At 37.5% G+C, this 21,072-nt stretch overlaps 1 protein-coding gene across 1 annotated transcript in view; it reads left to right on the top strand.

Moving 5' to 3' along the window:
• Nucleotides 1-2,296: 2,296 nt before the first annotated feature.
• Nucleotides 2,297-21,072, top strand: part of RXFP1 (relaxin family peptide receptor 1) — a 45,567-nt gene continuing 26,791 nt past the window's right edge. The window contains exons 1-2 of the mRNA XM_031066129.1: nt 2,297-2,426; nt 18,790-18,945. Coding sequence (XP_030921989.1) covers nt 2,378-2,426; nt 18,790-18,945 — 205 coding nt within the window. The 5' untranslated portion in view covers nt 2,297-2,377. The remainder of the gene's footprint in view (nt 2,427-18,789; nt 18,946-21,072) is intronic.

Raw genomic sequence — 21,072 nt, 5'->3', positions numbered from 1 at the left:
ATTCTGATGATTTATTTCTTTGCTGTGTAAGGAATTAGTCTATCACGCCTATTGTCTTCTTGAAAAGAGTTCTTAAATGCCAGCATGCCATAACTTTTTACATTTTAGTCAGGAGGGAAACACTTATTGCCTTTCCAATACACAGACACGTTTCTTCTAATAAGAAGCAAAAATGCATTCAACTAAGGTAGGCCAAAACTACTTTTCAAAAGCTGGTCTTGCCTCCTTTTCCTGCTCTGCATTCCACAGTTCAACAATGCATGTGTTTGTAACTCTAGCTTTTTGATTTAAATATAATTATACTGAGAATGGGCTGGAAAGTGCTGCTGCTTCGTTTTGTGACATTATGAATGTGTAAGAAGTTTAGAAGAGGGAAGATCTCAGTGGATTTTCCATAGAGCAAGTGTTTATTTGCAGCAAAATTAACTTTAATGAGTATCCTTGCTAAAGGTCCTTAAAAAAGAGGAAGGCTGAAAAGTGACAACTCCCACTGGGGCTGAGCTTCAGAAAATATGTGTGAGTGGTATGTACCACATTTGGGGGTTTTCCCTGTTTACTCTGAGGTAGAATATCTTCAACTTTTGTAGTGGGTCAGACTGCTTTTTAAAGAAGCAGCTTGCTTGGTTTATTACGTTATCGGGTGAAAGGATCTATTCCAAACACGTGTATGGTTCTTACACTTCTCAAGTAATTATGACTAGATCAGGAGCAGAAAGCTACAGAGGAAACTATACAAGAAAGAAAATCCTTTCTTTAGAATGTAAGTTCTCTCTCACCCTGCACTGAAGAGGTAAAGCTTTTATTTTACTTTTCATTGAAAGAGTATTTCACTTTTTATTACTTTCTTGGTTCAGTTTCTTCTTCTATTTTATCACCCTAGAAGAGTTTTCAGCTGAGACACTAGCCCTAGAGTATATAGGAGTTACACTGACTCTTAAACAGTTGTTTGAAGCAAGTGTGATCTTAACTGATATGCTCAAAAGTTAGTCCCCACCTCATAAAAGAAATATTTTATGGCAGTCTAATCTTTTTGATCCATTTTTGCCTGTACATTGCCTATTACTGGTGCTGTTTGTTATAGTAGATGTCAAAGTATTTCCTGAGGTTTCCATGGACAACAACCTTTTTGTAAACCCCTCTCTGTTCTGTATTCTTTTATACCAGAAATCAAGAAGCTGGCAGTTCATAATGCCTATTTTGTAGACAACTTTGCCATAGCAACAATGTGGACTTAGATTTCAACTGTGATAAAGGTTTTTCTAATTCTATAAATTCACCATTTTGTGGATGTGTTCTTGTATGCATGTTTCCTTAGTCAGAGAAGCTCTTTTCCTTCAGTACCTGACATAACTGCTCACAGGTTACCAGTGCTTTCTGACTAATTGGTATCCTGACAAGCTGTTGCTTTTGAAAAAAGAAAAAAATCTTAAAAGTCTGAAACTCTTTGAGTCCACATAAAATTTAACTCCTCTCTCGAGTTCTTCTCAACTGCCCAACTTGTTTTGAAGCATGTCTTGCTGTGCTGCTAAATGTTAGCCTTCACATCATAAAACAGATTTTAACTTGTGACTGTTTATGTAATGGGGAATACCATGATCTACTGGTGACAGTAAAATCAAGGGCCAGATAAGAATGTCTCAAGGTGTTCAAGTAAGACAAAAATCTGTGAAAAAACCTTTCCTCATAAAGAATACGTTTTTGAACACTCCTCTTCATTCTTTCAGATTGTTTTCCTTAGCATTAGTTATGAAGAGTGGTTAGTGTGTAAAAGTAGTGACATGCTGATATTGGAAATAAATTACATTGTGCATTTTTCTATATTTCAGTGAGTGTCTGGACTGCTACAAAAGGACTGTATTTATAAATTTCACTTCTCCTTAGTTGAAAAACCTCCAGTTTTTATCTAAACTACAGAAAACATTTGGTTTCAAACAGATTAGACTAAATAAAACTGCTTCTCAGACCTCTTGCAGGATTGACATTTTAGGAAGAGGAAAAAAAAGAGAAGGAAGAATGATTGGGCTATTGATGACAGCTCTGGGGACCTGGCTGTGTTTTGTGCAGCAGCAGCAGCAGCTTTGCTTGGGGCAGAGCCGTGTCCATGCACACAGCCCAGCCTTTGCCTGCCACAGAGCACATCCCAGCCTGCAAGGCAGAGCTGAGTGCGATCCTGGAAACTTTCATGTGTCTGTGTGCCAGAGAGGGGGAGAGAGGGAGAGCAAAGGCAAGTAGGGAGGAAGGCAGGGAGAGAAGGGAGCTCTTCTGACACACTGCTGAGGGCTCTCAGAGGCAGGCTGTGCGTGCAGCTCTCCGGCTGGTGTGCACTTCGAAGGACAGCATTCACTGACTTTATCCACTGAATCCCTGAAGGACAGATATGACACCCAACTGCTGCTTCTACATGCTCTTGCTTATTGGTACCAAGGGTAAGTGCCCCTGGCTTCCTTTCTTGTTTTGAACATTGCAAAGCAGAGAGCTGATAAACTTCAGGAGCGGATTTCTTTTAAAAACCGTGGTATCTCATGTTATTTTACATTTCTTCATGTCAATTATTTTTCAATAGAATCAAAGTGCAATGCAGTCTCTCAAGGTTACTAGCTACATGTCAGGATCAGATGGTTTTTGCACTTAATGCCTTGAGTGTTACTATTAATAGTTATGAGCTGAAATTTAAAATGAGAGAGAGCTTAAACATTGCATAAATACTTGCTGTAAATATTTATTGGAGGTACCTGCAGAACAGACTTAACTCAGATGCCATGAAATCCGCATTTTAGGCTCAGTTCAGTAGTTTGAAGTGATACTGTGCAAGTGCTACTAGAATAGGTAGTTCTCTCAGAACAGAATGTGTTCAGGCAATGGGAATTTTTAGCATGATGGGCAGTATAACACGCAAGAGGGAGACTGAATTCAATTTTAGTTTTCCTTCAGATGCAAATCACTTCAGTGTGATGAGAGTTACACCAGACATACTGCTTACTTTAGCTGTGTTTTCTTCCTTTCATTTGAGTACCCTGTTTGGAAGTGCTTCTTATGACCCGGTAAAGCTGTCCCTGTGAAGATGCTGGTGCTGATCTATATGCTGAAAGTTCCTAATGATTATAATTTTCTTTAGTTGTAATTATTATTAATTGCTTTCTATTGCACAATGCCAATGCTGAAATAGTGTTTCATCAATTGTGTAGATGAAAATAGCTACTCTTTATAATATGAACAGTTTTGTTAAAATAATAGGAGCAAAAGGTCGAATTCTGTTATCTTCTTTTGTATTGTGCAACAGCTTGTTCTTTTTCCTGTTTTTAAATGAAATAATTTTGGGTTCATGTGTTCATAAGATGGTGCTTAAGATAAGATTTGTAAGGGGTATTGCCCCCACTGGGAGTTTGGGAAATAGAGCTCCATACACAGCTATTTTTCCAGTTGCAATACTCAGTCAAATCAGTGGAAAAACTCTAAGCAATTCCTGTATGGTTTAGAGAAATACATAATTGCAAGCTGCATGCATGAAAAAATAATGATAATAATGTATTTGGAAGTAAGAAAGCAACAACAATGATGTAGTATCAAATCTGTGAGCAAGGTCTGGTTTCATATGCACCTGTGCATATGAAACCAGAGCTATATTTTTTTTTCCATGAGCTATAATTCAATATTTAAGTAGTACTTCCAGTTATGCAGAATAAAGGCTAAGTGTTTGCAACAAATTAAGCCTTTCACGTTACTGTTTTCTATGCCAAAACATTAAAACATAAAATATGTGCCAATTGTTGCTATAAATGCTGCTGTTAAATTCATCTCTGCTATGGAGTTTATTAAACATATTGGAATATATTAAAGCATACTGCAAAATAGGATAGCAAGTGAGGACTGTAAATGACTACAAGCCTACTAATTATGATGGCCAGTGCCTTTTTAGGTTTATACATCATATATAATGTATTACAATAAAACCACATGGCTCATCTGGGTTTGTTAAAGTGAGGAGTGGATTCACAGATTAAAGCACATCCATGCCCAGAGTCTCTGGCACCTGTTAGTGTTCTGTTTTGCACCAAAATTAGTTCCTGTTACTGTCACATCTCCTCACCTTGCTCAGTGCACAGTTCACAACTTCATTGCCTTTCAGAGTTTTAGTCAACAATGCAAATTATAACCACACCTACAAGCTGACTGATTTCATCTGCTCAATAGACATCAGCTCTGCTCAAGCTTTTAGGGTAGCTGGTATTAAACGTTCCTGGAGTAAGGATAGCTGTCCTTAGAAATTGGATTTTGTTTTTCTTTTTTTTCTTTTTCAGTGGATGGTTGCAAGTTCAGCTGTGTTTTGTTATGGAGATTTTTATGTTTGGTGCTGGTATTTTTTAATTTCTACAAAGTCACATAGCCTTCTAATTCTCTTAAAAATAAAATAAGGAGTATATATTGTACAAAAGCTACTAGTTTGATTTACCTGGATCCATTCAAGCTGTGTCCCTTTAGTTTTCTGTTCAACAGCTGAAGTTCAATCACTGTTTTTACTCTCTCCCTTGAGATTCTTCATTAAATCCTTTATTTTATGTATGAAAAACCTTTCCCTCCAAAATCTAAATAATCAAATTAATTCAAGCAATCGAGCTTTGAACGTATTGGCAACCACCTGAGTATCTTCCCAAGTGGAATGCACTGTCCCAGGTAGAGCTTTCTATGAAAAAAGTCAGCATCTGCATCATGGTTTTTCTCCACACAACAGCAGTGATTATAACATGGAGATAAGTAAATTCAGACTCCAGCTGTGGAACTGGTGGCTCTGGATGTGTAGCCAGGATGAGCTTCTGCCTGGGTGGGTCACCCCCCTTGCAAAACTGGCAGGTCACTTCAGGTGTGTGGCTGGCATTGCTCTGGCTGCTGCTGCATCTTTTCTCCTAGCAAAATACTCAGCTGGAACTGCTGCAACCTCTGTAGTGCACAGTTGTGCCCCTAGAGTGCTTTGATTTTCTTTCTGGGGACAAAAGCTATTTTATCCTCCTGGACCTTGGCTTAGTGACAGGATCTCAAACAATTCGTTTATCAATCATTAAGCAAAACAGAGGAGCGTTAGTATTGAAAAGTATTCAAAGTGAGTTCCAAAAGGGATTTGGCAGGCTCCTTGTGAAAAACAATTACAACTCTTACAATTTTAACCCTTTATGCTCTGTGCCTCTACCTGATGCTTCCAATCCTATTTCTGTTTGTACCTCCAGCTCCTTTAGCCTCCTCCTTCTACTCTCCCCTCATATTTTTTCCATCCTTTACCCTCACTTTAAAATGCCAAGGACAACTTTCTTTAAACCATCTGAATCTCATTACTTGTTCTGGTACTTCATGCAGGTGACAGCTGTTTTCAAGGCCAAGATCTTTTATACCAAATGCTTTCTGTCAAATGTGGGAAAGAGACAATCCTGAAGCCTTCAGAAAATTGCAAGTTTATGATTGCATTCCTGTTTACATAGTTTGTAACATATTTTAAGATTCCTTCCAGATTTGTAAATAGGAAACTGAAATTACTTCAGCCTTTGCACAAGCTCAAATAATCATTTTGTAATAATAATATTTGGTTATTTCTTTCATTTAACTTGGGCATTAATCTGTCTGGCTTTCCTGTAGTTAGAAGAACAATGTGCATCTTGTGAATCTACATGTGCATAACAGTATATTTACAGAAAATTGGGGATTCAAGCTACATTTCCTGAGGAAAATTTACTCTAGTATCAGTTAGAGGGTAGTGAAAAATCTACACAATGGTAAAATGAAGCTTTGAAAGTTAGATCCTGCAGCTGCTGCTTGGGCAAGAATGTTTTCACCTCTTTGTTAACAGCCCCAGGAGCTACCCAAGTTGAAAACTTGAGTGTTTATAGCAACTCCACCAGACTTGAGCAAGAAGACAAGAAAAACTTTTCCAAAATTTTTTCTGAATATGAGGAATTGGTACTTTGCTTATGTTGATCAATTTGGATAATCTTGTATTAAGCAAAGCATTTTCTTAAACAGTACTTTTGAAGTATCCCTCTACAATAACGCTGTGCTGAGAGACAATCCTCTGACAGGCCGTCCCACTAGAGCTGATGATGCTGCTCAAGCTTGACTGCAGTAAAGCAAAAGTAACCTTTTCTAATAGATGTTGCTTGCTGCTAGAGACCAGTGTGACACTCAGAGGATCTGTCACCAGCCATCACAGCATGAGTTTTCTCTTGAGTGCCATGGCTTTGAAGAAATCAAATGAGACTTTGAAATGGCTGGTGCAAGGCTGGGAGGCACAGGAAGCTGAGAGGATCAGGAACTCATAATTGTTGTGTCTGAAAGACAGAGGAGGTAACAATGTATTGGGAAGGACTGGAAAAGGACAACAAAAGCAGGGACAAAAGGGACAGGTAGATGGGACAGTGGAGCAGAGAGCTGAGGGGAAAGACTGATGCTGCTTAGAAAGGGAAAATGGAAATCAGGAGGACTATTAGTCCAGGAGACTAGAGACTGAGGAAAGGGATGTGAGAGAGGGAGCCAGCAGGGAACAGAAAGTTAATTAAAGGAGGAGGACAGGAAGTTCTGAGAGAAGGGAGTGAGCATCTGAAGAATGAAGTCAGAGGATGGTGAGATCAGAACTAGGATTCTGTACAGAAAGAAGGGGATGAGATGATGGGAAGCAGACAAAAAAGGATGGGAGTGAAGCAGCTGGGTTGAGCCTGAGCAGAAAAAGAAGCTGTGCTTGGTAGGGCGAGCTCTGTTTTACAAAGCCAGAACGAAGCCCAAGATTGTCCTGTGACTGACTGACTGACTTTCAAAATGTCTCCTCCTGAGTAGCACCTCTGCTCAGAGGCTGGTAATCAGGGCTGTCAGATCACTCTACCCTCTCAAAAAACAAAGGTCTGGAGAGCTAAAGGATCTGAACTAGTGATGCAGCATGCTGTCCTGTAATAAAATGCTGGAGGGAAACTGATTTCCTCTTCTAATAGTAATTGTTACCTATGTCAGAGAAAGTTATTAATTTTGTAAGCTCAGTGCTTAGGAATTTAGGCAAGAGACAGAATCTTAATTTGTGCTATGTGCCCTTACTGAATTTTCTTCATGTTATAACTGCACAAAAACACATGCTTTGTGTCCTGCATTAAAAGGATGAATCAAAAATTATGGTAAATTATGCTGCCTGTGTGATCCCTCCTTCATTTGCTGTAGAAGATAAAGATAAAATGTGGATGAGGCTGGGGATTACAAAATGAAGGCCATTTCATGAAAGCAGCTGAAGTCTGCTGTGAAGAACTTTTCCTGTTTTCTGCTCTAAAAGCCTTACAATTGGATAATAATTATATAGCAGATTATTTCTGGGGTTTTTGGTTTGATCATCCTGATGTGGCAGTGTTCATTGCATGGCTGGCACTGACATCTGTAAAAGCTGTGCTCGAAGTACTCTGTGAAACTGACTGATTCAGAAAGCAAAAACCTCAAATTAGCAGAAACCCTTGCCATACATATGTTGTCTCAGCTCCCCATCTGAGCAATAATATCATATTCTAAACAGTAATCTAAGTAATCTCTGAAGACTTAAAAATGGGAAGTCTAATTATTGTAGCAGTATGAGGAACTAATTAGGAATTGAATATTGTAGCTTCTAAGTGGTTAAACTGTAGACTAAAGAGCATGATGCCAGTTATACACTAGAAAACTAATCAAAGCATAGATAAAATGCCTTTAGTTGGAGGTGTGTTATCAGAAATGTATGAAATATAAAGGTCTTGAGTTTGAATTCAGGTGTGGATTATATGTTGCTAATAATGCATGTTGCACATAAAGTGGCTGTGTATAAGGAAAGAAGTATTACAGAGTCTTGTGCTCACTCCCTGCTGTGTCTCCCCCAGTGCTCATGAGGGATCCAGCGTGCAGCTGACCGGTGTGACAGGGCAAGACAAATACACCAGGAAGAAAGACTGATGGGAAAACAAGGGATTGAATGAGTCTAAGGTGGCCTGATGGGGAGACCCAGCCCTGGGAGCACAGGTTGAATTCATGTCCTGGTGTGAGGGTGAGCTGGCAGTGGGAGGAAGAGCCCAGCAGCAGTGCCCCTGATCCTGGGGGATCTGTGCATGTGAGATGACTTAGCAGAGCTTATCCAGAGAGGATGTTAAATCACCCAGTCCCCTGTAGCACAGCTCGTTGTGTTCCACCCGGCTGTTCTGCATCAATCCCAAGGCTTTATTTGGTCACAATGGTTCGTCTCAGTCAAGTCAGTGCTGCCTCCAGAGAAAAGAAAGTGTCAATATGGCACTGGGAGTGGGAGAGACTGTGCAGTCACTGAGGCTCAAAGGCATGCGCAAGTCTGTCAAAGCAGGTGAACATTACCTCTTTCTCCTCTGTTCTGCAAAAGAAATAACTGGCTTGACCTGGGAGAAGAGACTTTTCCCATCACAGATCTGATTGTCAATGTTATGCTCAACATAGGGAAAAAGCCATAGTGCTTGGGAGAAGTGGTATTTTTAAACTTAGAAATATATTTTTGCCCTGTTTTGGGGGGTTTTTTTGTTGTTTTTGGTTGGTTGGTTGGTTTTTTAAATAGATAGGATTAGATTAGGTTTTCTTTGGAGTAGGCTAAGAGCAGAATCCATTAATGAAACTGTCCACATCATAGTTAAGCCAAAATTTGTGTGTATGGGGAAGAAAAGGATTAAATTAATGAATTTAAAAGCCACATGATTGAATGCCTTGATTAGTCTGGAGTACTTAATAGCGATACATTTGACAAAGATAATCTGCATTTTTAGAAGTTTTATTTAAGAAGGCCCGTCTACCATAAAAATAGGTTTCTTGACCTCATTTTGTGGACTCCAGTTCCATGTAAAACATGTGAATCAACTGTTATGTAGTCTTACCTAGAAATTATAGACGCCGGTTTTCAGACAGGAATTCTTTTCTAGTAATCAAATAATGCTGCAAACGTGCATCCATAAATCCTGCTTTTTCCTCAGTATGGATTCTCAGCATCATGCAGAAAGAGTACAGCCACTTTCTACTTTTTCCAAAAACATATCAGAAACAGGTAATAAATAGTTGCTTTTTCTACATCCCTAAAACTTAAAAGTCACATGAGGTCTTTATTTTTCTTAAATTGGTTTAGCAAAAATCAAACACCTTGTACATGTTTCTGTTCTATCACTATTTGGTTAAACTTTCATTTTTTCTTTTTAAATCTTTCATTTGCATATTCATTGCTTTCATATCATCACTTAGCTAGATTGGTTTCTTGGTTTCTAGATTGGCTCCACAGAGCAGGTTCTTGCTGCTGGCAATGAAAAAAGAGTGTCAGGAGCAGACACCATCCTCTTTTAGGTTAGATGAAGTGGCATGAAATGAAGAGAAGCAGGAACTATAGACTATGTGGAGGTTAAATCCACAGAATCCACACAAAAATATTGCTTAGCCAAAGTGCATCCAAAAGAGAGCCATGCTTCTGAATGCTGTTTCTTGTTATATTTTCTCATTTGGATATCCAAGCTTCCAAATATGTGCTGCTAATGTGACATATCTTTATGTACATTAATAAATGCATAAAATCTACAAGATATAATTTAAAGATCTATTGCCCTTAATCTGCATGCACATTTTGATACAACCTGCAGAAGAAGAAATAAGTCAGATGTCTCTGGTCATGGGGTCCAAACAGCTGGAGGACATGATCTCAGAGGCTTTTTCCAACCTAAATGAGTCCCCAGTTCTGTGGTTTAACCAGCTAACATTATTCACTTCACGAAGGTCAGAAATCCTATTAACTTGAGATAATTTCTGTTTTATGCACTTAACTGGAGTGTCACAACTTTTAGTGGTGAGTTATGTGTACTCATAGTGGAATGCAGCAGAGATTGGAAAACTTGTCATATTTAAATCGAAGCAAAGATTAGTAAGTCAGAATCCAACAATAATGCATTTATTTAAGCACATTCCACAAATTGATTTTTACAAAATAGCTCTGTGAGGTCTTAGAAACAGATTTTCTAAAATATTTAACTTCAAAACAGAACAACAAAGGGTTCCATATTTTACAATACTTAAGGAGGGTGGAATCTCATAGGGCACAGGGCAGAGCCACCTCCCAAATCTGAACTTGTAGTTCTATATTCTATTTAAGTTCTTAATAGTTATAAATGGTTCTTAGTAACAAAGGTATGTGAATTAATAAAATATATCAGACAGTCCTGTCTCCGGCTGACCAAGAAATAATGTATTTTCATTGTTACAAGATTAATCTTGAGTGTGCTTCAGAGCTTCACTTCAAATTATGCTGGCTTAGTTCCATTGTAAGAACTATTATTGCAATCCTTTTAGTCTTTACTAAAGCCACAATAAAGGGAGAAAAAAAGAAAAAGAGAAAAAAAAAACAGATTATGTTTCATATTTCAAATACAGCATTAGGGCTCCCAAAACACTTTTTCTCTGTCTGGAGTCTTAGAAAAAGCATAACTGAGATTATTTTTTAAAGACTCTTGGGATTGTTCTACTTGGGAGAAGAGGAAAAACAGTGGAATCTGAAATTGTGGCTGATGTCCAATTTGCTTAGTTCTAGTGCCGCTGTAGCAAAATAGGAGACTAGAGACAAAAGTAGACAGAGAAAGAGAGAATAGAATCTCCCACTGACACCCTTCAGATTCTTTTCCTCAGACTATTTGGGCTGGCTGTTCTCAAACGTATTTTCTATCATCAGCATTGCAAGATACTCATTCTACCATGTTGTTGGGGTTCTGTGGGGTTTTTTCCCCCATCACAAGAACATACCAAAGTTGGAATAAATTGCATAACTTAGCTATAACCTCTGTTTTGGGGTGGGGGTGAGAGTGTAAACAATTCACAGGAAAAGAATGGAAGACAGGCTTGCCCTTTTTGACAGAAGAAAAGTTAGGCAACTGTTAATGATCTTTTAGGTTGTTTCTGCCTTGAGGACAAGTTAATGATACCCAGGTAATTCTTTTCTGTTCTGTTCTTTTGCCAAATGATGTGTTCCTACAATCTGAATATCAGCAAGTAATTTCCATGTTCATTGCCTTTCTAGTTTCATTCCCCTTTCTCATTGCAGCTTTCTCTTAAGGCTTTGCTACAAGTACTTTCTGTCTGATCTGCTGGATTTCTTTTTGCTTCCATGCATGAATGCACGTGTACACAAACTTCCTCCTGTGTATGACATTGTGTCATGAAGTCACTTAAATCTGCCTTTTGTTTATGGAAACTTAAGAGAAATATTGCAAATGTCTGTTGTTTGTAATTTAAATAATTTAGTTTTCACTAGTCAGTGTTTCACTTTTGCTTACTTTATGCATGGCTGACTGGATTAACTTGCTGAAAGCTGCAAGTCAGAAATTAATTTCCTTATAGCAATCTCTAACTACTGTCCTTACGTGTTGAAATTCAGAATTATCTAGATGAGGTGAATGATTGTTGCTTGAGGGACACTAACGTATTGATAATCATCTGCCCTTAATTTTTTTGGCTAAAGTACATTTTCAATTATGTGATTGCTCAGATTTTAAAAAATAAAGAACATTCATTAGCATACTACTATAAGATACAAAAATAATTGTAAGATACTTGGCAAATACTGCAGTAGAAGAAAGTTTTGACCCTAGGATTATAAAACTTCAGAAATGCCATTCCAGGTATGAAACTTCAGAGGTCTTTTGTAATTTTTTTTTTAATTACATGTGTTTAAATCGTTACCTCATAAATGCTGCATTTCAAATGAGCGGGGGGGAAAATTGCTTGCAACAAACTTCCTTTCTCTTTGGAGCTCAAAGAACCAGGCCAAATACACTCAATTGTGGTTGTAAGAAAGAATTAACTCCTGGGAGAGCAGTTTTCTTTATTTTGATGGCTAACCCTTCCCTTTCCAGGCCTTCCAAGTGGGATGGTACTGACTAGTACAGTGTATTTAACACATTTGGATTGGTGCCTTCATTTCTACTCAATACCTAACATCATTTGAACAAAACCCCAGTGTTTCACATGGCCAGCTTTCAACTTGATTTTGCCCTGCTGTGAAAAAGAAATTAGTGAAATTGAGGAGTAACACTGAGGCAAAAATCACAGGGGCAAAGGAAAGCTTACGTTGATGTATTTTCTATTGGAAAATCGTGTCAGAATATGGAGCTAGAACTTGTTTCTAAACAGAAATAATAGTCAAATATTGTTTAAATTCTGTTTTTTGGGGAGAGGAAGAAGAGGGGAAGTGGAGCAATAAAAAGGTTTGGCTCTGTTCATTTACTTGTCTCTTTGTTAGGTATTATGCTGAACTCTCATCCTCTGAGAAAGATGTACAAAATTTGAGGTTTTGGATTGAATTTATTTTACTTCATATTGGTGCTTTTAGAGGTATTATCTCTTTCAGTTCTTTAAGCACTCATTCTAAGTTCTGTGCAATCAGAACAAAACAACAGATTAATAAAAGGTATAAAAGCCAAATCCTGTGTCAATGTGCCATGTCACCAGTCTGAGTTGTTCTACTGGCAGTTTCCAGCCCTGGAGTGGATTTATCTGGCAGTTAGATAGCAAGGATCCTCCAACCCTATAACTGCATTAATTAGACTGAATTATCTGTGGCATAACTGATAACTTGTGAGGTTGTTGTGAGATTGGAGGTGATATTTTCAAAAAAGATAGCAAAAATTTTCTGCTTTGGAAAATGCTTCTGAAATGAAAGCATTGCATAATCCACAGCAAGATATGAAGGTACTTTATGAAGTTAAAATCCAGGATAATTACCAGATTGGTGTGCAAGACTCATTATATATGCCTCATTTTTGCTAAAATCCATTTCACTATATTGTGTTTAATGGAAGCAAATATAAACTTAATTGTGTAGTTCAAGTACTACATATTCCTAGAGTGACATCTAATGTAGTTTGCTAAAGATAAATGTAATGCAATAAAACTGAAAATGTATTTCTGGTTGCAAGGGTAATAGCTAAATATTCAAAATAATTTCTAGTGTTTTATAAATTAATCTGTCATACTGAATAAATGACACTGTGTCACTTGCACCCAATCAAGCCTAGAATTAAAAACACAATGCATATGCAATAAATACATACATTTAGAATATGTAATGGACTTCAGGGCTGGACAACTACCAGAGCAGAGGCACAAATTACAGAAAAGGCAGTGCAGTGATAACAGTTTGATTACACTTATCTAAGTGCCCTGTGCATATATTTAAATCCTTTAAGCCACAGACACTTTTTCTCAAGGATTAATGCCAAAGAATCTATTGCCACTAGACCAAGGCCTATTTTGTTATACAAATTTTGCCCAGGGTGTTACCCCAAGTGTGTGTACATTAACAACACTGAAGTTATAAACTCTGTTTTTTTCTTGTATGAAACTGAAATCTGTTTTCACTATGCTATTTATGGAAAGTTTAAATTTTAGTTTTATTGACATTTAATAATATGAGATTCCTGTTACATTTTCCCAGATATCACTAGAAAACTTTTCCTAAAAGAAAATTTTAGGAGAGTCTTTATAAAATTACATTATTAAAAAAAGCACTCTCACTGATAAATTCATACTATGTTAAATGAAATTATGCAGAAGTTAATTTTTATTTCTATACTTAAACATGATGGACTAATTTCATCCTTGTCTCGGCCATATACTACTCAAAAATCCCATGTTTAGTGGGAAAAAGCTGAAAGTTCTGAACAAAACCAGGAAAATTAATCTAAGAATTAACTCCATCTCTTCATTCACTTCTACATATTGTTGTAATGGTCAAATTCAGACAACAAATTTTTTAAAAATTATCTTTTTAAGTTGTATCTTCTGTCATTTGGTAATTCAAATACATCTGATCAAAGCTGGTCAGTCAGTAGTCACTTCTATTCTTTGTTAATAATTAATTAAATATCTTGTGAGGTTAAGTAATTCATAGTTGTAAACTTTTATAACCTTGTTCTGATGATTCATCTTTACAAATGAAGGTAATAGGCCTATGAGACCTGTTCTATATTATGTTAAAGGTTTTTCAAAGCCATTTCACATGCCCTTAATATACCATTCAGCAGAACAGGATATTTTTTAATCAACTGTCAGCTTGAAGTATTCAAGCTAGCACAAAAATTACAGGTGAAATTGATTTTAATTTCAGTGTTTTCTGAGTTGATTCTGTTTTATTAGAACAAAACATTCTGTATCAAAGCAAGAATATTTTCAGTCTTCTGTTTCTCCAGCCCATCTCCCACTGTGTCTAGAAGTACAGCAACTAAAAAAAGTTATGTAAGAGTGTAAAAGTGCCACTGGTTTTGCATGAGTGCTTTTGAAGAACTTGGGCCCTTTTAGGTAAAATAATTTTCCATCAGAAAAATACAGGGTGGATTCTTCAGTACCATAATCACTCCTCAGTTCTTGGCATCTAAGGGGCCTTTTTAAAAAGCAACTGGATTTCCTCAACCCTTTTGAAGTGCTAACTCACTTAAAGTGAGGAAAAACAAGTTAGCTTATTTGGCTGATGGAACTCATGAGTCATTTTGGATTCATGACACTGGACTTCATGTTATTCAAATTCTTGAAAACACAAAAATATTTTCCTGGTATTATGATATGCCTTTGTTTGAAGCTATGTGTGGCATAGTTGAGACTGGTGGGTACCAAGCAATGAGTAATGCCTTTGGTTGGTTTCAGTGCTCATGGCTCAGTCCCATCAGCCCAGAACTGTTCCCTTTATGGAGTCATCCTCACTTCTTTTGCGGAACCTCCAAGTGTTAAGTCTGTGTTCTTATAGTGCGCGTATGCCTTATTTGGTTTCTCAAACAGCACTTGTGACCCAATCACTGTATTTCAAAGAATGCACAAAACTAGCAAGCCTAATTCATCAATTCAGTTGGAAGCCAAGCCATGTTGTCCTGGGAACATCTTGTTCTTGGCTTTCCCAAATGCATTCCCTCTTTCGATTTCATTTTATGACTGTTTAAAGAGGGGCTGTCATGCTCTTTCCCAAGTGATTCTGCATCCATGCTACAGAGTTAAAAGCCTTATCATATTTACTAGATGACAACCCAACTCATGCTTATTCCTTTAGCAAAGGAAAGCAGAGTTAACTCAGTCAGGTATTTAAAGACAAGCAGGGAAAATTATCCACCTTCTTCCTCACCACACGCGTCTTATAGCAATACGAATCTCAAAGCAGCCAGTCCGGACAAGCTTAAATAGTGCACAACAGAAATTCTTCTTTTCATTTTGAAAATTTGAGATTAATCTGGGCAATTTCAGGGATCCCTAAATACACAACAGTCAAAAATATTTAATTTGCAGTATCATGAACATGTTGCTAAGTAGAACATTTTTCTGTATTGAGACAAGTCAGAAAGAATTGGTTTTGCCATTTTGCTGTTTGTACTGATACCATTTCACTTAATTTTTTTCTCTTTTTCTTGAAACATCGCAAATATTTTAGTATTTATGGTTAACATTATGAAAAGTAATTTTCTGGTACAGAATAGCTGACATGTCTGCAATTATCTCTATGTCACAGGAAGCAGGAGATTTTCTCTATGAGGTATATAAAGAAGAGGCTCCTTTACTTGGTATCTGTAAAAACAAACCTTCTGATAAGCAAGTCTGTCACAGGTTTATCACTTTCCATCTTCTTTCAGCTGCTAAAAAAAAAAGAACAAACAAAATACAAGAAGAGTGGTTCAATTTTTTCATAGTGGAAAATCAATCAAATGTAGAAAAGCCAACAACTTTAACACCACATCACAAAGATGGAGTGATAGATCGTTATCTTGTCATGGTGAACTCCAATGTCAGTAAAGTCTGTATTTGCAAAACAATAACCATAATTTTTAATTGCTGTTGTTGCATTGCTATCTTTATCCATTTTCCTCACATAAAAGACCGAAGTTTAATTTCCTCAATCTAAAAGATAGTTGTTTGAATATTATCTAGCATTTTACAACAGTTTTTACTGTCTTATCTCCTGTCTACCTTCATCAGCTTTACTAAATATTCCCCCAGAGAACTGGGGGCTTTTCCAGACATAAATCTCTTGCAATCAGCAGGGTCCAAGCTTCTGTCTTTTTTTGCATAAACAAAGTGATGTTAACAAGTCAGTGGACAAAGACCAGTGCTTTCACTGATTTTATAACTGGGATGAAGTTGTTGAGTTTTGAAGCTGTGTTGTCTCCTTTCCCAGGCAGATATTTACATGCCAGGGTAATCCAACATAGCACAAATGAATAATGCAGAGATTCAGAATAGATATCATCGAGGCTGTAAATGTACTGAGAATTCAAAACATTGAACATCATGAGGGACTTCTTCTTTGTGGCAAAGTACAGATTTCTAAAATGCAACAGCAAATTCATTTTTAGTTCAGGGATCAATATTATTTAAATAATTAATAATAATTTTTGGAACATGCTGTGAAATTCCATTTAATGCTAGTGTGAGAAGATAAATGCTTTCATTTGAAATTTAAATTGCATGGAGATCAGCCCCTTTAAGCACAAGGTTCAGATCAGTCTAAATATGTCTCTAGCATGTAGGATAAAAAGCTTGACAAAATGTGTGAGTTTTTTTGATGGTCTGTTTGGGATGTTTTCATTTATGGTGGTTTTTTCCATACAGGTGTCTCTTACCAATGGTTTGGTAGGTACCCAGATTGTAACAGATAACTGTTCTTAAGGGAGCCTCAGTTGCCTGCTCAGCTTTTTGCTGAGACAGACTTAAGACACTAAGTAGTACACATACACTGTTTGCTTAACAGTATGCCTACATAAGATTTTCTAGCTACTTCTTTTTGGGTGGAACAAGTCAGTCATAATGTTCTGAATACAAGCACAGAGCAGCAGAGAAATTTATAAACAATATGCAAGTGTGAATTCACCCTGTGATTAGGATGTAGCTTTATTTTTGGTACCCATACATAAAAGACTTAAGGAGCTGATGATCTTTGAGTAATTGCATGGGTTATATACTTGTGGATAAAAGCAAATCAACTTTTCTAAATCATTCAGTGGTGGTTAGCTGGAATATAAGAATTTCTATGCAGGATGCTTCTGACAGCAAGGATAATTCTGTACATATAGAGGATATTTATCTCCATTTTCTGCAGCTACAGCTCTTACATTCCAATTTTTCAGGGTTTTAAACATTGTCAAGGGCTTAACTGGAAGAAAGTTCTTTCAGAAGGGATATTTTATGAATCTGAAGTAATTGATTGAATTTCAGTTGATTTCTCTTAGTCCAGGAGAAAAATGAGTGCAAAAATCAGATATTTTCCAAGAACATTCCTTGTTAATCTGGGAAAGTTGTGTGAAAGATTTATACTTTGTCTTTGAAAATAGCCTGGAAAAATAGTTGCATGTGTCAGAATTAGCAGTTTACTATCTGAACAAGCATCACAGCACAGTTAATAAAGTTTTTAGAGAGTATCTGAAGTGCTCTAAGACCGCAATGAAATTTAAAATAAAATCTGTATTTGATTTTTGGGGTTTTTTTTGTAACAGTATGCATTAAGTCAAATGGTAGCTCTAATAAGAAAGTGATACTCCTTTTTGAAAGTGCTTCAAAACTTAAGTTAGCAGACCCTTGCAGAAAGGTACTAGGTAGGTTTAGGGAAGATTTGGAAGTGAAGAACACTGGATAGCGTTCTGTCCTGATGATGCTTTTCTCCATTTCCAACATATTGTGGACTGAACAAATTTAATTCTAGTGTAATTTTAAACCCTCTCCATAGTATGCTCTTGGGAAGAAGTTGGTCCTGTACAGGAAGAAATCTGACTTGACATCCTGCAATCCATTACAGAAGCAGTAGTTAAGTCATGCTTTTTCAAGGAAAAAAATGGTGATGGCAGAATTTGTCCCTCAGGTGCACTGGTGGGACTGGTAAGGCATCATGCATCTGCAGATGTGGGTGATTGCAGCTGCTCCAGCACAGAGAACTGAAGAGCAGAGGACAGGCAGAGTCCTCCAGCTGCCCTGGCTGTCCCTCATCAGCATCTCTCTACCTTTCCCCTCAGCAATGCTTGAATGAAGTCCTGTGTTCTCTGAAATTCTTTCCTACAGAGCATGGGCTCAGCAGAGCAGCACCTCTGTATCTAAACTTCACACTGATATATTCTGATCAATATCTCCACAGTTTTTGTATCAGACTGACAGCTCTTCTGAAGGATTCGTAACTGGCCCCTTCATGATGTCTTACTAAATTTTCAACAAAACTGTGCCACAGATTTCATCTAAATTGCCTTGTTTTTTGATCCTTGATCCATTTACACAAAGTAGTTTCTTTAAAATTGGAATATAATCAAACATATATAGATCTGACTTTGTATAAAGGGACTTATCTATCTGGATCTAAAATTTCAGCACCAATGAATGTCATAGAATGGTTTGGGTTGGAAGGGACCCTAAAGACCATCCAACTCCAACCACCCTTCCATAGGCAGGAATTACCTTGTCTGGTATATTGTTATAAAAATAGTCAAAAATCCTTTAAAATGGTAGCCTTAGGTCATTTGTCTTCATTTTGATCTTATTCTGAGGAAGAATAGGAAGGAATTACCTGTTGGAGAATTACCTGTTTTCTTTATATCAAATGAAATTTGAATTAGCTAACAATATAAAATATTTTTGCCAAGTTTAACAAGTACTTCGTGTACTGTTTTTAATTTCATGTCCAATGAATTAATACATTTTTGTTGCTTGATATTCAAATTCAAATGTAAATGAGTACTTACAAAGGCATAATATCAAATACCTTTAAACACATCATAAAATAAATGCATTTTTTCTGTTCCTATTTAGTCATCTGTGACTCTTTGGAAGATCATGTTTCTGGAGCTGGCACCAGGTGTCCCCTGGGCTACTTTCCATGTGGCAATATCACAAAGTGTTTGCCCCAACAGCTGCACTGTAATGGTGAGGATGACTGCGGGAATCGGGCTGACGAAGACAACTGCGGTACGTGGCTGTGGCTTTGCTTTGTGTCTAGCACCTGTAGTCACTGAAACCCAGGCAGTGCTCACACCAAACAGGAGGCTGTGGAGTGTCAGCAGTAGGAAAGTTACATGCTTTGCAGAGGATGCAGCAGGTCTTCTTTACCTAGCAAACCATTTGAAAGAAGAGTGGGCCGCATTTTCCTTTGTATATGGTATCAGTTATCAGTATCCAATTTTTTTCCGTGCTTTGAACTTCTTTGTACGTGTCATTTTGATGTCTACAAATGGATGTATGTGATCTATCAAAGACTGCTGCTGAGGAGAGTTAGATGTGTGCTCCAACAGAATTTATGAAGAGCTTAATGTGACTTAATGCGGGAAATATAATTTAGAAGAATTTTCAAGGTTTTCCAGGAATTATTTATGCCCTAATTTGGGAGAAACGTGCATCTGTAAGTGTACTGTGCAAGCTGCGCTACTAGCAGGCTTTGATGGTTGGAAATGTGAAAATCACATGGCGTACACATTGTCGGGTCACTTGTGCATGCTTTTCTGATCCTTGTCACTCCTAGTCCCTCTGAGTGGTAGCTGTGATCTTGGCTTGGCTTGTGGGCTCTGGCTTTACCTCTACTGCAAACCAGGAAGGGCTTTGCACGGGCACTTACCTGTCCATGCTGCTTCTTTGTGAGCATGGCCCTGGCACAGCTCTTGTCCATGCTGAGCAGCATCTCCCATGCAGTGTTTGGACACAGCTCAAAAGTGGCACAGCCCTGGGATAGTCTGGAAAGGGGCCTCTATGTTCTGTGAGGAGAGAGCTTCGCCATTTGGTTGTGAGCTAAGACCACAGGGAGAGAAAATCGACCCTAGCATGCTTTATTTAGTGTTATTGCCACCTTACTTACAGCCTGGATATTTCATAGGTGCTCCCCAGAGCTGCTGATCTGTGGCAGATGGGGGAAGTAGGCTTCCTACTCCTTGGTAGTTTTCCTGTAGCCATGGAGGACAGCCAGGTGCACCAGGCCCTACCCCACACTGCCTCCAGCCCCCAGAGCCAAGGAGCTGAACTGTTTGTCTGTCTCAGACAGGTGTGTTGCCATCAGATCTAGGAGGGAGGACTGAAAAGAATTAAATATTAAGTGAAAATTCCATGCTATGTATACGGAAACAAATTTTGTGAAAGAAATTTTAAAAAAATATGGTAAAGGTATTTTTCACCAGCACTCTCAGTAAAGTCAATGAGGTTTTGAAAGTAGTTGTTCTTATTGCATGTGAAGCTGATTTGTGTACCTATGTGAAGTATCCTATCATTATACCTATGCAATTTCAGGGTCTTGCTCCATATGAAAGTGATTTTAAATTCTAATCCCATATAATGAACCTGCACCATTTTGTAGTTTTATAGCACCATTTGTTGGTGCTATATACCTAGTTTCTGTTGTAAATAATCAAAATCCTGAACAAAAAATGCTTGCTCTGTTTTTTCTGTAGTCATCTTGACCTACAGCGGCAGGAATTGCCAATGATGATGCCCTCTCATGTTGAAGAAGTCCAAGGACAATAAACAGTTGCTTTATCCATATTTCATTTCTGTATAATACCACAAAGTCTATTGTACAAGGACTTGCTGAAAGATACAGCTTAGTATGATAATAATTGGGATATACACAGTTTTGTAATGGGAGTTACAAGACAGTATAGGATCATAGAATATTTTAGGTAGGAAAAGAAATTTAAGATCATTGAGACCATTAATCAGAGAGCTCTTTGCATCTCATCTTATTACTAACACAGAACTGAGGTATTCTTGGATTATGAATAACCAATTTCAAAAATTCAATTAGAAGTAACATGGGTTGTCAGTGAGCAGGGAGAGTGCTGCAAGTGATTTGATACTGAACCCTGAAGCAATGAATAAAAAAGCCCTTAGTAATGCCTTAGTGTTCTTCTATAGAAATGAACATACAAAACAATTCAGCTGTGATATTGAATCCTCTTCTATGCTTGTAATTCAAGAATGAGCTAGCCTTGATTTTTGAAAACCTAAATTACAAAAGATGAAGAGTCATTTTATGGATCTACAGGGAAAAACTATGCTGCTCATGTTTTTCTCATATCTTGACCCCCTCTTCTCATTTAGAAATGCATTAGT

This window comes from Geospiza fortis, unplaced genomic scaffold, assembly GCF_000277835.1.
Source record: "Geospiza fortis unplaced genomic scaffold, GeoFor_1.0 scaffold40, whole genome shotgun sequence".
Lineage (NCBI taxonomy): Eukaryota > Metazoa > Chordata > Aves > Passeriformes > Thraupidae > Geospiza > Geospiza fortis.
The sequence above is the reverse complement of the archived record's forward strand: the minus strand, read 5'-3'. Positions and strand labels throughout refer to the sequence as shown.